Below are 17064 nucleotides of genomic sequence, written 5' to 3' on the forward strand. Positions count from 1 at the left end.
AGTAGGAAGTAAATACTTTTATTGTTACCAAAGATTCAAGTTGACTTTAATTATTCCCCTGCCGAAAAGGATTTAACTAAATGCCTAAAGTTTAGTTTATTCTACCAAGGAAAAAATCTTCTAGAAATAATGCTGCTTCTTGGCTGGATGCTTCTTGGATTACATGTCTGTAATCCCAACACTTTGGGAGGCCGAGGCTGGCGGATCACTTGAGGTCAGGAGTTCAAGACCAGCCTGGCCAACATGGTGAAACCCTGTCTCCACTAAAAACACAAAAATTAGCTGGGCATGGTAGCAGGTGCCTGTAATCCCAGCTCCTCCTGAGTAGGGCAGGAGGAGGCAGGAGAAACGCTTGAACCTAGGAGGCGTAAGTTGCAGTGAGGCGAGATCATACCACTGCACCCCAGCCTGGGCGACAGAGTGAGACTCCAAAAAAAAGAAATAAATAATACTGCTTCTTAAATTTCCGTTATAAATCATATTCCACTTTTGTTTACCCATTTCTCAGAATAGTTTTGTGCAATAAATAACGTCATAACCTACTTGAAGTACAGAAAATGTAAGTAACAAAAGCCAGGGCCTAACCTTGCTTCATTTCCTTCTTACACTTTCTGGTGTGCCTTAACCTTTATCCCATGTAAAATTCAGTTATAGAGGAAAAAGTCAGATTTGTTTCAAGATACTTTCTTTAACTTTCTCTTTGTCAGTAAATAAACTTTGAATACAAATGAAAAACTTTTTGTTTCAGGGAAAAGACTTTTGTTTTGACACCAGAACTTAGTCCTGGGAAACTTCAGGTCTTACCTTTTGAGAAAGCCTCAGTATGTCATTATCATGGAATTGAGTAAGTTTTTAATTTGTACTTTACTCTTCTGTATGTTGTTGATACAGTCTGTCTTGTGTAAAGAGTGACTTTAATAAAATGATATAAATTGAGACAGAGACCAAGAGGATATGTCAAAAACCTCAAAAAGCAAAGCAGTGCATACAAAAATAATTTGTCTTCTGTTGAAGAAGTTACTTGATGATTAATAAGCTTAACAGCATTTAAGCATCCTGTTATTAGCTACTAGATATTTTAATCAAAATTGTTTTGGTCCCTATGTTATAAATGTATATTCACACTATGGGTCACATTAATATTTCCTGGTCACCAATTACATTATAGTTGCTCAGAAATTGTTAGATAGGGCCCAGCATTTCAATACTAGACATTTTTCCAAGAGAAAACTTATACAAGTATGCACGTAATAGTTTAATTCTCAATATCCTCAAACTGGAAAGAGCCTAGGAGGATATCAACAGGAAAATAGATAAACTATGGTATATTTTATATAAAGCAATACTATTCAACTATAACAAGGAACGAAATATCGATACATCCAACAACATTAAATATCTGTCTGTGTGAAAAATAATTGAAATAAGAATTCGAGTCCAGGCACGGTGGCTAACATCTGTAATCCCAACATTCTGAGAAGCCGAGGCAGGTGGATTGCTTGAGCCCAGGAGTCTGAGACCAGTCTGGGCAACATGGTGAAACCCTGTCTCTACAAAAAAATAGAAAAATTAGCTGGGCATAGTGGGGTGTGTGTGTGTCTGTAGTCCTAGCTACTCAGGATGCTGAGGCAGGAGGATCGATTGATTTTGGGAGATTGAGGCTGCAGTGAGCCATGACCATGCCACTGCACCCCAGCTGGGTAACAGAATGAGACCCTGTCTCAGAAAAAAAAAAAAAAAAGAATTTGAAGACTTTGAAATTAGCAATATGAAGTATAACATTCAGTAATGAATTATTTCTAAAAGAAGTCCTTTATGAAATGCTGATTTGAATCTAAATGGTAAGATAAGATTTTTAAATTGTTTTGTGAACAGATAGGCAACTCAGAGATAACTACTAAATTATAAAAAGATAAGAAATGCCACCTGATCCATCTTTTTAGTTCTGGTATTTGACTAAAGGATTCCTTGTTTGAGAGGATTACTGTTCTCCCTTTAACATGAAAAAGGTAGGGATGTTTCCCAAATAGCCTTAAATTTAGCTTAAGCTTTTACTTAAACTATGTTTTTAGCCATATATCCTTCTGTGCTTTGATTACACAATTTTACTTTTCTTTTTTCTTTTTCAGACACAATCTCACTTTTTCGCCCAGGCTGGAGTGCAGTGGCACAATCTTGGCTCACTGCAACCTCCGTTTCCTGGGTTCAAGTGATTCTCATGCCTCAGCCTCCCGAGTAACTGGGATTACAGGCATGCACCACCATGCCTGGCTAATTTTCGTATTTTTAGTAGAGACAAGATTTAGCCATGTTGGCTAGGTGATCTTGAACTCCTAGCCTCAAGTGATCCACCTGCCTTGGCCCTAGAAGGTGCTGGGATTACAGGCTTGAGCCACCACACCCGGCCCAAAATTTTACTTTTCATTTATACTAAGTTTATTAAATGTAAGTGGGAACATCTTGTTCTACTATATAAACATTTGATTAATAGGATATATTTTTCTGTGTTCCTCCTTTTGATTTTATTAAAGACCTAGAAATTAAACATTACAGAAAAGTTTATAAGGAAAACCAACAATTCCTTTCCTTATTACTACCTACCTGCAGTCCCAGTTTTTAGAAAAAAAAATATTTTATTTGTTTGATTTAGTTTCCTTGGTGGTTATCTCTCATTTTTAAAAATATCCTTATGTCAATATTTTTAACTGTTACAATATAAAATATTGACTCTACTATGAAGATTTGGTTCTTCTCAATTTGAGCTCTCCGCTATTTACTTTCATGTTTTTAAATATGTATATACTTAAACTTCTCCTTCTTATTCCATCAGCTATACAGCAGTATCTCCCCCACTTTGATAAGAATATTAGGACCTCCTAATCTATGAAAGGAAACTAATTAAAAATTTTAGTTGTTTTGTATTTAATTTGAATGTGAAAGTTGAAACCAGTCAACAGTGTTTATATTATTATGAAAAGTAGTGTTCACTGTTGAGAAAATGTACTAGTATTAACATTCGCTTTGCTACATGGCCAGAATACCCCAGGACACATCTGTTTTTCACTTCTTCGGCCCTACAAACACACTGAAGCACTGATTTGAGTAAAATAAGCTACAATAATTACATTTTAACTGCTGACTAAAGTGTCCATCATATAATCTTATTTAGATTATTTTTCCTAAAATTTTAATTTAGTTTTGTTTATTCTGCATCTCCATCTCTCTACTCTTTTTTTCCTGCTGTTTTTAATTTACTATAGAAAAGTCTTGGTATATACAAATTTATAAAATTTTTCAAGGATATGTTCTTCATGATCATCTATCAAAATATTAAATTAAGACTTATTTGAGTACTGTGCCCTGATGGGCTTAAATCTACACAGAGCTTTATTAACTTATACACATTCAATGTTATGAAATTCTGATTCACTGTAAAAAGTAATTCTCTTCTCCACTATCTACCTACTCCCATAAACAAACAAATCTATCTGTGACTCACTTTTTTTTACTGTAAATTTATGCTCATTAAACTGGGGACATTGAGACTAGGCTGACAAAGTTGTAGGAGGTGAGGACCATGAATTCCGAAATACGTCTTTTTCAAGAAGGTTTGGGTGTGTAGTATGAGAGCCGATTTATGTTCAGCACAGATTATGGAGTAGAAACAAATTCAAGTAACATTTTAAAGTAAACATGAAACTACAAAGAAAGTTCTCTTATGTTGTTGTGGGCCTTTAGAACCCTGGAGCTCCTTCTCTGATACAAAGGAATATTTGGAAAAAATGTGTTAATTGCATGGGAGCAAAACAATGTTTTTTAAGGCAAAATAAAATATTAACCACTGTTGGCTTGTTTTTTCACTTATTTACCCTATCCTGGAATTTAACATTCCATTAATTATAAAATGCACTGTTTTATTGAACAGCAAATTAAACTCTGCTGTCATACTCTGACAATCATTTGATCACACCAGGCTCTCATTGCTTTGAAATTTCCTTCATCTATTCCAAGAGATTTGTCAGTTTCTCCTGCCTTCATTGGTATTGGTTAGTGTGTGATGGGCAGTATTTTGTCTATTTCTTATTTACAAAACAAAAACAGCTTCATCGTCTTGTGGGTATTTTTCTTTGTTAGGACCCATAAAGCATTTGCTTATTGTTTTATAAGAAAATATGGGATTGTAGTCATTCATCCAACAATAAATTTTGACTTCACTAATATCAAATATACACCCTGCCTCCTGCCTCACTGTTTCTTTTCTCTAATTTACAAAGTAAATTTTTGTTCCAATAACAAATCATAGTATAATCTAAAGATATTTTAAATGGCAATTAACATCAAGATGTACAATGTGCATAATTCAGTTGAAGCTATGACATTATGAACAGCTGTGATCAAGAGATGTTAAAACTGGAAGAAAAAAAATCTGTATCTTAGAAATAAAATCTTACGGTGGAAAGAAATATTCATCTTATAATCAAAATATGCATCTTTTCTCTCAAAAATTTTCTGTACTCAAGCTTATCAGGCATTATATTGCCTCTTACCAGACTCTTGAAATTCATGGTTCTAATTTTACTCTAGATTCTACCAATTACCCATGATAGAAGTAGGACTCATCAGTAACCCTTAGGGTTGCTTCTGATTTTTAATGAAATACGTTTCTTAAACAACAGACTAGAGAAAGAATATTAGCTAGAGAGATGCCAGAGACCTAGGTTCTACTCCCTGCTCTGCTACCAACTCACATTTGGATTTAGAGTTCAGTTTTGTCACCTGTTAAATTACACTGTTTGAGTAGATCAGAGATTTTTCAGTCCTAGTTATACTTTAGAATCATCTAGGTAGGATTTTTAAAAAGTGTATATTTTTAATATTTTAATATAATAAGATGTTTTGATGTGTGTATGCATAGTGAAATGATCACTGTAGCCAAGCAAATTAACATAACCATCGTCTCACATAGTTACCTCTTGTGTGCTGAGAGCACCCAAAGTCTGCTCTCTTAGCAAATTTTCAATATACAGTACATATGATTAACTATAGTCCTTATACTGCACACTAGATTTCTAGATTTATTCATCCTATATAACTCTGCAACTTTGTACCCTTTAATCTACATCTTTCCATAACCTTCCCCATCCCCATAACCACTATTCTACTCTGTTTCTATGGATTTAAGTAGTTTTTTTAAGAATCACCCAGGCAGATTTTTAAAACTGTTGGTAACTGAGTATTACCCTAAACCAATTAAATCAGAAACAATGAGCACATGGTATTTCTTAAAAGCTCTTCAGATGGTTCTAATGCTCAGCCATGTGTTGAACATGAGTAAGATGATTCTTACACTTTACATAGAGATAGTATACTAAAATGGTTAAAGTCAGGCTCTGAAGTCACCAACCTGGGTTTACATTCTGACTGTGCTACGTATTATCAGCATACTGCCAGCTTTACTGTGCTAGAAAATAAATCTAATGATGATGATAACAATAATAGTAGCATACATTTCTTGACTGCCCTGCTTGCATGTTTCAGGCACTGATTCTGTGTTTATGTATACAATTCAAGGAATTATCACAATAGCTTTTTCAGATAAATACTATAATTCTCATTTTGCAGATGAAGCAACAGAATCATAGATAAAGTTAAGTAATTTAGCCAAGTTCACACAGCTAATAAGTAGAGGAGCCTGGATTTAAATCCATGGAGTGTGTCTGTATCAAATACGTAAGTGTCACAAGGGAAAGATAAGGTTCTTAAAACCTCCATCAAGCAGTCAGATGTTCAGGAAATGATACACTCTTTGGGAGTTGAACTAAAATCTTTTGGATACAAAAATCTGATTTTAGGCAGTATCTTAGACTTTTGCAGGTAAAAATGACAGATCACAGAGAAAGGTTTTAATTTGTACAGTGCTGCCATCACATATGTGAAGCCATTTGTGTTTTTTAAATGCAGTTGTAGAAAGGGAAGAAAGTGAAGAGTTTTCCAAGGTCACACAGCTCCTAGGTGATCTTCCTGATATCCTTGTTTGTTGTACTTAACAACCTAGAATTTCTTTGAGTCCAGAAGCATTCACTGAGCTAACATTTCATTGATGCCCTGAATCAGATTCAGCTAGAAACCACATGCACAGACAGCCGAAGTGTTTGAAGGAAAATCTGTCAATCAGTTAATAAGGTGGGAACTGAGTTTCAACGAAAAAATTTGAAATGTTCTAAGCTGTTTGGTGAGCCAGTTTAGAATGCCTTTATACCCTTTTAATCTTTGTGTTGAGAATAAACTTGCCCTTTCTAACAGAAGACAGCAGTTCATGTTGTCATGTATCAGCCATGCTGAGACATCAGAGGTTGGTAGAGTTTTAAAAAGCATTAAAACAGCAACTGTATTATTTTGAAAATAAGCCAAAGGAATTACTTAATCTGTTGCCCAGAAACACAAGTGAAAGAGAAATCAGATTGTACTTCACATTTTTTAATCTTTTGCCATGTCATATAGCAAACTAGAAGAAAACTGAACTTGGGAGGGAAATAGGCCAGCCAGTCAACCTTCCAGCAATTATTAGGAAATTAATCAAGAACTCTCAAAGTAAATGTCCTGCTATTTTCTAATTGAAAGGGGAAAGTCTGTTGCTCTCATGGAGGTTTACATTTTAATGCTCTTTCACTCATTTTAGATATTGCTTGGACGACCGAAAAGCTTTGGAAAGAGATGGAGGATTTTCTGAACTTCAGTCTCGTCTTATTCGTTATGAAACTCAAACCACCTGCACCAGAGAAAGTTTTCCAGTACCTACTGTGTTGAGCCCTCTTCCATCTCCTGCAGTTTCATCAGAACCTGGAAGTGTCCCTGATGGAGAAGTTTTACAAAATGAACTTCGAACTGAAGTATCCCGATTGAAACGGAGATCTAAAGATCTGAATTGCCTTTATCCCAGAAAAAGGTGTTATATTACATGCACATAAATAGTATCTCAACAGAAAGTATTTTAGTCTCTAGAAGATTTTTATTTTATATTAGTCTTTCAGATTAATTTCTTCATGGCAAGAAGTTTATTTTATGAGCTGTTGATGATTTTGCTTATAAGTTACAAAAAATGATTTAGAAAAAAAAACACAGTTTCTTGCTTTATATGCTGATATACAGTCCATGAGCACAATGGATTGTAAAGCTTTTAAGCTGTGGAACAGTGGAGATTTCACCCCATAGATTAAGCTGCTGAGCTGGTCTGTTGAAGAGACTGGGGATGGGAGTTCTCCCGTTAGCTCTTCCTTGCCTTTTCCCTCAGATTCCTGCCTGCATTGTTCCCTTGAGCAAGCAAGAGATTCCATGAGGTACCATTTTTAAAACACCTGTTACATATAAAATATAGCTTTAAACTCTACATAATGATATAATATATGAAACTTTTCTGGATGCGTTTTTTTTTTGTAACGAAATAAAATGTCCAGATACTTGAACAGAAGTTAGAAGTTTATGTAGTGAACACTAATTTCTATTGAATTGATGTTATTTTTAGAACCTTTGTCAAACTTAGGTTCTTGGCATCTAAAGCAAGGCTTGAATTCTTATTGTATTTAATTAAACCTTGCAAAAAGTATGAACTATATGAAAATATAACTTTCAGATCTTTTTTTGAATAGTTTAAAAAGTTAGAATACTGTTACCCTGATATGGAAGAACTCAGTCGTTTTTATGAGGACTTTATAAATTCGTGGTACTTTTTATACCTGATAAAACTAAAGAGCAACAGTAACATTTGGGGTACTATATTTATAGCCGTATTTCTTATTTCTGACCTGTGTCTAATAAAAATATATGTGTTCTTAAAAGGAAAGTACACTGTGGCCTCTGGGTCAGCAGAACTGAGGGCTATAAGACCCTATCTTGTAAAGATAAAAATTTGGGTCTTGTCGGGAACAAATGTAAACATTTTAGGAAGATTGAAGTATGAGCCAGTTTTATAGTTTATTTGTATTTGTTTTAACACTATTACTTATTTTGCAAGGGAGTTCTATGGGTATAGGAAGATACAGGTTGTGGTGTTTCTGTTCAAATTATCTTAACAGAAAAGTATAAGTATTTAACAGATTAGTATTACATCTATAAATAGCAGCACTCTCGGCATGCATAGCTGATTTATTTGAGAAATTGTAAATTAGAGGATGAGAGAGAGTATAGCTAGCTAGCTAGCTAGCTAGTTACTTATATTTACTTTCTCTATTAGCCAAAATCCTAGTTTGCTATTCATTACCTTCTATGTTTTAGTTACTCATCTAAAGAACTAAGGAACAACTTTATAATGTGATGTTTATTGCTTACTTAAGGCAGTAATAGCAATAAACTTTATTTGCTTTTCTTGAATTTATGTCATAATGGATATAGTGGTAACATTTAAGACAGAAAGTGAACTTCGATGTTGATTTGCTTAATCTACGTTCTTGATTTTTTTCCCCTACTGTAGACTTGTGAAATCTGAAAGTTCAGAGTCTCTTCTTTCTCAGACAAGTGGTAACAGTAATCACCATCATCATCATGTGACAACCAGAAAGCCACAAACAGAGCGGTCCTTACCAGTGACTTGTCCATTGGTTCCAGTTCCTAGCTGTGAAACTCCAAAACTTGCTATGAAGACCAGTTCAGGTCAAAAAAGTGTGCATGAATCAAAAACATCAAGGCAAATTAAGGAATCAAGATCACAGAAACACACACGGGTAAAGATTTATTTCCCATTTTTCTTAGTTCTACATGGGAAGTCTTTCTGAATTTGATTAAAATATATGTCTAAAAAAATTTATGAATGAAATGAAACGATGTCTAGAATTCACTGGTGTAAGAAGGATGATAGGAAAATAGGTGGGGATATAAATGAAACAAGATTAGCTACAGATTAATCATACTTGAAGCTGGTTAAAAGATATATCAAGATAGAAGTTTGTTATAAAATATTCTCTGTGTGTCAAATATTCTCTACTTTTCTATGCTTGAAATTTTCCATAATAAAAAATAAATATACGCTTACATATCCCTGCTGTGTGTAACTTTAACACTCGGATATCAATTCAGAACTCATGATTTGAGTTCGTTTCTTAAGACACTCTAGTCATTTCCTGCTAACATTTTATTCCTGTGACACTTCTGACCATGTAAATGTTAGATATCTTTTTTTCTCATTTTGTCTTAATGAACATGTCTGTCTTTTAGCACAGCAAAATGATTGTGTAATTCACAGGATTGAACTCTAAAGCTGAAATAATAGGTTTGTTGCTTTTCTAAGAAATATTAGTCATATGTTATGTTCTGTTCAAGATACTGAAAGAAGTAGTTACTGAAACCCTGAAGAAACACAGTATTACCGAGACCCATGAATGTTTCACTGCATGCAGCCAGCGTCTCTTTGAAATCTCTAAGTTCTATCTAAAGGTACAGTATCTTCTCTACTAATGGCAAAATTTAGTTCATGTTCTAATGTTCCTGTTTGACATAAAAAAAAAGTTTGAGTATTTTTTATACTGAGAGCATATTCTTGCTGCCAGATTTATTAAATGATGGAGATAGAAGAAATGAAGCCAAAATACTTTATATTTGTTTTGATTTGAGTTCTCATATATAGAAAGCTACATTTTAACCAATATCCTGTTTCCCCTAACATGTGTTTGACTTATAGGTAATAAGCTTCAAAATATGTTTAATTATTAATTTTTTAATATAATTGGCCCTCCATATCTGTGGGTTCTATATCCATGTGTTCCATATCCATGGATTAACTGCAAATTGAAAATGTTCTGGAAAAAGAAAAGGATGTTGCATCTGTACTGAACATGTCCAGATTTTTTAAAATGTATATGGGAAAATGTGTATAGGTTATATGCAAATGCTACACCATTTTATATAAGGGACTTGACTATCGGCAGATTTTGGTATTCTCAGTGGAATCATGGAATCAGTCCTTCGCAGAGACAAAAGGGATGACTGTGTAGTAAAAAGGCTACTGGACTAAATATCAAAACACCCAGTTTCCAATTTTGGATCCATTATCAGCTAATTGTAAGACATTGGACACATCAACCACTCAGATGATGATTTTCTAAAACTTAGACGATATTAGATTATGTCCAGCCTTAAGAGTTTCTGACCTGAGTTATCTGTGGGTTTCTGGTTAAAACTGCAGATTTATCACATATCCAAGAGAAAGGACAAGAAAAAACTAGAAATGTTTTTAATACATGTTGAACAATAACAAAAAAGCACATGGAAGCGTGGTGTAAGAAAGTGAAAGGAGTTACAATCTAATTGAGTGCCTAGTGGAATACTAGTGAGAAGCATGTTAATTCCACAGAACCTGAGGTGCTCACGATTTGAAGACACCAGGTATCATGGAAAGCAGGGGCAAGGGTCCACATAGAAAGCAAGGGAGTTAAATAAAGATCTGTCTACAAAGTGACCTGGGGATTGTCCAACTTGCTTGGCATGCCCTTCTCCCACAATGTTAACTACAAGGTCTATCATGCATAGGTTTTTCAAGCCACCTCAGGGACAGTGCAGGAAATAGTCACTGGGGAAAATACTGGAAGCTGCAGTGGAAAAGCCAAATGGCCATCTTGTCACTCTACCTTGAAAAGAAACCAGTGACAATCTCTGCACAGAACTTCCAGTCAGATTTTTAGTGTCTCACTTTTAAATATGACTAGACAGCCACAATATGACTAGAGGACACTAGAAGCTGTCCTTTGAGGACAGCTTCCTTAGAGGCTTCGAGGAAAGCTTCTAACACAATTGATGCCAAAACATAAAGGAATAAAGGGAACTCTGAAGAAGCAGGAAGTTGAAGAAAACTTCATAAAAACTATAATTCTCATAGAAAGAAGGTAATCGCATCCATAAAACGAGAACAGGATGCTGTTTCCAAAAAAAGCATAAAACATGAAAGCTCTGTAAAATTAATAATATGATAAAATCAGTTAAATGGAAAGGCTGAACAGTTGAGATGAAAAAAATTTACCGGAAATTAGAATCAAATGACAAAAACATTGAATCCAGGACAAGAAAATTGGAGGATTAATACAGAAGATCCAAAATGCTAATAATATGAATTTTACATTTTTTGAACAATCTTCTCTACTTTATTCCCAAAGTTTAGAAGAGAGAAACTTGTTCAAAAATGTAACAAACTTTTCCAGGACTGGACACAAGCCTCCTAGCTTGTCCAAACCAATGAATGAAAATTCTTCAGCTAGTTACATAGTTGTGGAATTTCACACTTCTTAGCACGGAGAGAACATTTTCTAAAAGCTTGCCAGGAGATAATCTAGTTTATATATAGCGAATCAATAATCAGAATGGCATTGGACTTCTCCACAGTAACACTGTATGCTAGAGGATAGTAGAAAAGTATCTTCAAATTCTGAGGGATGTGTATTTCTAGAATTAAAAAAAGAAAAAAGAAAAGAAACTTCTGAGGGAAAGCGACTTACCTAGTATTCTATACCCAGTCTGGAATGCAGTCCGATACGAGGATTTAATGAAGATCCACTGAAATATGGAATATCTGAAAAAGAATTTGTTTTACCCTTTTGAGGAATCTGCTAGACGATGAAGTTCAGCAGAACAAGGGACTAAATCACGAAACAACACAAAAACTAATCTAAAATGGAAAAGACAAGTCCTGATAGTACCAGGCCTAGGCAGCAACTAGAACAAATTAGAGGAGGCTATGGGAGAAAGATCTCCAGGTTTAAAAAATTTAATTAAAAAGACCAAAAGCAGAAAGGAAGCTGAACTGAGAGATTATCCCATATACTTCAGGGCTTGAAAAAACTTTGCTGTACATTTAGCCCATTTATTGCCAGTATTTAGGGACGGAAAATACAGAATTATATACATGGAAAGCTGAGCAAATGAAAAAGCTAACAGTAGTTAACAGGATAAATAGAATATTGGAAGAAAGATAAATTATAACCATAATACATTAATTAGCACACAATTGAAAGTATTTACATAGATACAATAGCACAAACACTGCCTATTTACTCATCAGAAATTGCGATACAACTGTTCTTGAAAGGAAGAGTAGGAAGGTTTTGTGTACGAGACCTGAATCCATGACTGTTCTCCCTAACATCAGTAGTCTCTGTCTAAAAGTGTTTAATCACCAAGTAGCAACATAAGCATAGTAGTTAGAAACATTAAGGTATAAATAAGGGAAAAACCTGAAAGAATTGAAAGTGGCTGCCTTTATGGAGCGTAACTTGGAAGTACAACAGATAACTGCTTCTTATCTTTTTAAATACAGTTCAGTTTCTTTTACTTTGTAATTTGATATAACCACTAAATTTTTAAAAGTGAGACATCAGTTTCCTTTTGTATGTCATTCCTCTTTATGATGGAGTCAAATAGCCAAAATGAAGAAAAAATATCTTTTACCTGATAAATAAATACAAACCATATGTTTGTTTCTTGAGTAATGCAGCATTAGTGGATGCTCACGGTGGAGGGTGGGAGTTATTTTAGGTCAGTTCTATTGGGAATAGGAGATGAGAGTGAGATGGACTTACGTACAGGTGTATGTATTTTGGTTAGAGTATTTTGATATTTCAGAATGGAACTAAATTATAACCTAGTACTTAGATTTTTTTTTTTTTTGTAGTCTGTCCCTAATCACATTGATACTTGTAGAATGATTTAGGATAATCTCAAGTGTATTGAATAATAATGAGTTGTTCTTTGTAATTTAATGTGCATATTGTAAAATGCTGTATTTTATTATGTTTAGGATCTTAAAACTTCAAGGGGTCTATTTGAAGAAATGAAGAAAACAGCAAACAACAATGCTCTACAGGTAAAGTTATTCCCAAGAAGCTATATTCAATTAAATTGGTATTTTATTTCAGGGTTGCTCTGATGCCATTATATATGCAGCAATAATTAGTTACTGGTCTTTTTCAACTCTGTCCCTATGAAAACTCTTTAAGAAACTTAATAATAGGCTTATATAGGCTGAGTATTTTATAGTATTTAATAGGTTAGTCTGTCAACAAAAGAGTTTCCAAAGTGATGCTAAGAAAGCAAAAGAAAAAATAAATTTTCTGACGTGCTGGAAAAACCAATCCATTTTTGGTTAGCTATTTTCAAAGTTTAGTTTATTTGATTGACCATTTGAAACATATTTTCATATAAAGGTGAGAAAATGGAGCAGAATCTTCATTTCATCCAGTGAGGACAATATTATACTCAGTATTGGAAGTGCAACAAAAATGTTCTTCCATTACAAAATAAAATGTGTTTTTTAGTATAAGATTTCAATATCTTCCTTTTTATTTTAACTTTTCTACCATGTTCTTCTGAAGTTTTGACAGTGTATTTTTCTATTACTTGTGTTTTCAATAGAAATCTACTATAATCATATTTTTCTCCTCCTAGGTGATTGAATGGGTATTAGAAAAGAGAAGCAAGAAATGATACAGAATCATTCTCTTTAAGACAATTATAAATTGGATGGAGCTATTATTTACTACTTTTTTAAGTTTGAAAATTATAAACAAATTTTAAACTTTATTCAAAGAATAGATGTTATATTTCTAAACATTTCATGAATATATATTCTATATTTGTATAGCTTTGGGGATGCTACATAAATGTATTTTTAATTAGATACATATTTTGTACAGTGTTACTATATTTTAATGTTAAAGTTATTTTTATATGTTTTAAAATGTTTACTCTTAGTTATTTAATTATTACAATAAACAATTTTTTTTTTTTTTACTTTTTGGAATTCATGTCTTTGTTGTTAGGTGTACTCAGTTAGGCTGTGCATTTCTTAGATGTAAGTAAGATACTGCCAATGGCTTTTCCCATGTGTTGCAACAACATAGTTTATTGGACTGCTCCCAATTTAGAGAGTATTGGCAAAAAAAATCCAAACAGGCCTCAGTCCTGGAGCCACCATTGTTGGGCTATTAATGTTTATTTGGTAACACAAATTAAGAAACAAGATAAATTGTGAAAATAAGGCATAATGAAAATGACACTAAGTACAGTCTCCCAGGGAAAAAAGTATCTTTTCCCGTGGTAGAAAATTTGGAAAATGCAGAAAATACAAAGAAGAATGAAAAAAAATTACCAACATTCCCCCCTACTGTCTAGATATAACTGCTATATTTTAAAAATATATGTAATTATTTTTTAAATATTTTCAAAATTGGAATCATATAATATGTTGTTATGCATATGTGTGTTGTGTGTGTGTATTAATTTATAACCTGCTTTTCACATAATATGTTGTGAATTTATGTCATTTTTTTCATAACTGCCTAATACAAATGAGCCACAGTTTGTTTAATCCCCCATTATTGGACGTAAAGATTCTGTTTTTCCCTGTAATACGTAAAACTTTAATGAATCTTCCCAGTATGTCACTATTTTCCTAGTATGCTTTTTTAGGAGGGAAATTTGTGGGTCTTAAGCTCTTTTGTAAATATTTTTAATTGCCCTCCTGAAAGACCAATATGTGCTCCCACCAGCAGAGTCCCCATTTCCTTTTTTGAAAACTGAAAATAGTAAGGGTGAATTTTTTTTAAACATGTTGGCATCTCTCTAATTGTTTATATCTAGCTTTTGCCCATTTTTATTTTGAACTGTTTTTGCCTTTTTCTTACTTGTTTATATATGTTCTTATATATTAAGGATATTGGCCCTTTGTCTTTTTGTTTATAGTATTCTGAAATTTTTAGTTTTTAATGTAATCAAATCTGCCGTCTTTATAGTTTCTTCCAACTAAAGAAATTTGCTTATCACCTGCTTTGCTTGCCTATGTTGAATTCAAAGTGAATGCTTTCAAGAAGCGTTTCTAGGGTTCCATGAAATTGCTGATTTGAAATGCTCCTTTTTGTCTGAATTTTTCACTATCATAGGAATTGCAAGAGTGAGCCAATATTCGAAGATTCTATTAGGTTAGCAAAATTGTCTTTTGAAATGTTGTACCATGGCTGGGCATAGTAACTCATACTTGTAATCCCAGCACTTTGGGAGGTTGAGGCAGGAGGATTGCTTGAGGCTAGGAGTTCGAGACCAGCCTGAGCAACATAGTGAAACCCTATCTCTAAAAAGAATAAATTAGCTGCACATGGTGGCACATACCTGCAGCTACTTAGGAGGGGTCTTAAGCTACTTAGGAGGCAGAAGTGGGAGGATTGCTCGATCCTAGAAAGTCGAGGCTACAGTGAGCCATGATTTCACCACTGTACTGCAGCCTATGAGAAAGATCGAGACCCTATCTCAAAAGAAAAAAATGCTGTACCAATACACTTTTTAAAATATAAATTTATTTAGTCAGACTAATAAACATGTATAATATAAGAGGAGCCAGTAGGTTTTAAAGTACAACGGATTAGATCAGGCAATTTGAAAATATTCCTAGGAACACAGTAATAGTCATAGGAAAGAAAAACTCTCATAACCTCAATTTGCTGTTCTAAAAATGGGGTAAATAATGCTGACTTCACAGGGATCACGAAAAGATGATAATCATGGCTAACATTTGTTGAGCACTATGTGACAGACATTATCTTAATCATTTTACATTATCTCATTGCAGCCATATTAGGTAGCTATTTCCCATTTTATAGATAAGAAACAGAAGTATAGCAAGATTAAATGTCATATCCAGGATCACATAGCTCAGCAACTACAGAGCCAGAATGAGAACTTGTATTTCTTGAACCACACTGCTTATCCAAACATAGGATCTCTGCAAGTATTGGTGTATCCATTTTTTTGTTTTTATTCCTTTCTTCCAAGGATCCTGGTTTTCTGCCGTACTTAATAATATACATTAAAACAAGTTTGAAGATAACCTGTAAGCCCGATACCATTTAAAATATTTCTTTTTGTGAATATGCTGGATAAACTTTTGTAATGCTGTTTGAAATTTAGCATATGTAAATTATATCAGTTAACCTGATCAAAAGCAAAAGTATACATGAAAAAACTAAATTGATGTAACCACTTATTAAAAGGACATACCATAGCCAAATAACTTTGTAACAAAAGAACAAAGTTGGGAGACTTGTTTCTTTGCTTCAAGACTTACTATAAAGTTACAGTAATGAAGACAATTTGCTATTGGAATTAGAATAAGCATATAGGTCAGTGGGACAGAATAAAAACTTATAGGTATGCCTATATATCAAACTTTTCATTGAAGGAAAAAAGGTCTTTTAAAAAATTGAACTTGAATAAGAGAATATCCAGCAATATGGAAAAATAAGTTACTTTCAACCGTAACCTCCTACCATTTGCAACTATTCATATGATATGGATCATAATTTTATATTTAAAGTCCAAAACCATAAAACCTATAGAAGAAAACATAGAAAAATCTTCATCACTCTTGGAATAAAACAAGGATTTATTTGAAAGGACACAAAAAGTACAAACCATAAAATTAAAAAAAAAAAATTTTACTTCAAAATCTAAAAGCTGCTCTTGGAAAGGCACCACTAGGAGAGTGAAAATGTAACCCACAGACTGGGAGAAATTATGTGCAATGCATATATCTGACAAAGGATATTTATCTAGATGATGTGAAGCACTCTTACAGCTTAACGATAAGACATAACCCAATTTTTTAAAAATGGGCAAAATATTTGAAAAAAACATTTCACAAAACAGGACATAGGAATGGCAATAAGCACATGAAGAGATGCCCAACATCATCAGTCATCAAAGGAATGCAAATTAAAACCATAATAAGATGCCTCTAAACACCAACTAGAATGAATACAATTTTGAAACAGACTATACCATGTCTTGGCAACTATATGATGCATTTGGAAATCTCTTTTTATTTGTGGGTGGGGGTGGAAGAGGGTCTTGCTCTGTTACCGAGGCTGGAGTGCAGTGGCAGGATCACAGCTCACTGGAGCCTTGACCTCCCTGGCTCAAACAATCCCAAGTAGCTTCCTGAGTAGCTGGGATTATAGGCAAGCACTGCCTTGCCTGGACTCCCTCCCTCCCTGCCTCCCTCCCTCCCTCCCTTCCTTCCTTCCTTCCTTCCTTCCT

General features: G+C 33.9%; 1 protein-coding gene across 1 annotated transcript in view; it reads left to right on the plus strand.

Annotated features, from left to right (window-relative positions):
- Window positions 1-13765, plus strand: part of MTBP (MDM2 binding protein) — a 74688-nt gene extending 60923 nt beyond the window's left edge. The window contains exons 17-22 of the mRNA XM_011973002.1: window positions 749-844; window positions 6680-6946; window positions 8468-8717; window positions 9313-9426; window positions 12776-12841; window positions 13423-13765. Of these exons, the coding sequence (XP_011828392.1) occupies window positions 749-844; window positions 6680-6946; window positions 8468-8717; window positions 9313-9426; window positions 12776-12841; window positions 13423-13461 (832 nt within the window). The 3' untranslated portion in view covers window positions 13462-13765. The remainder of the gene's footprint in view (window positions 1-748; window positions 845-6679; window positions 6947-8467; window positions 8718-9312; window positions 9427-12775; window positions 12842-13422) is intronic.
- The last annotated feature ends 3299 nt before the right edge of the window (window positions 13766-17064 follow it).

This window comes from Mandrillus leucophaeus, unplaced genomic scaffold (assembly GCF_000951045.1).
Source record: "Mandrillus leucophaeus isolate KB7577 unplaced genomic scaffold, Mleu.le_1.0 Scaffold133, whole genome shotgun sequence".
NCBI classification, from domain to species: domain Eukaryota; kingdom Metazoa; phylum Chordata; class Mammalia; order Primates; family Cercopithecidae; genus Mandrillus; species Mandrillus leucophaeus.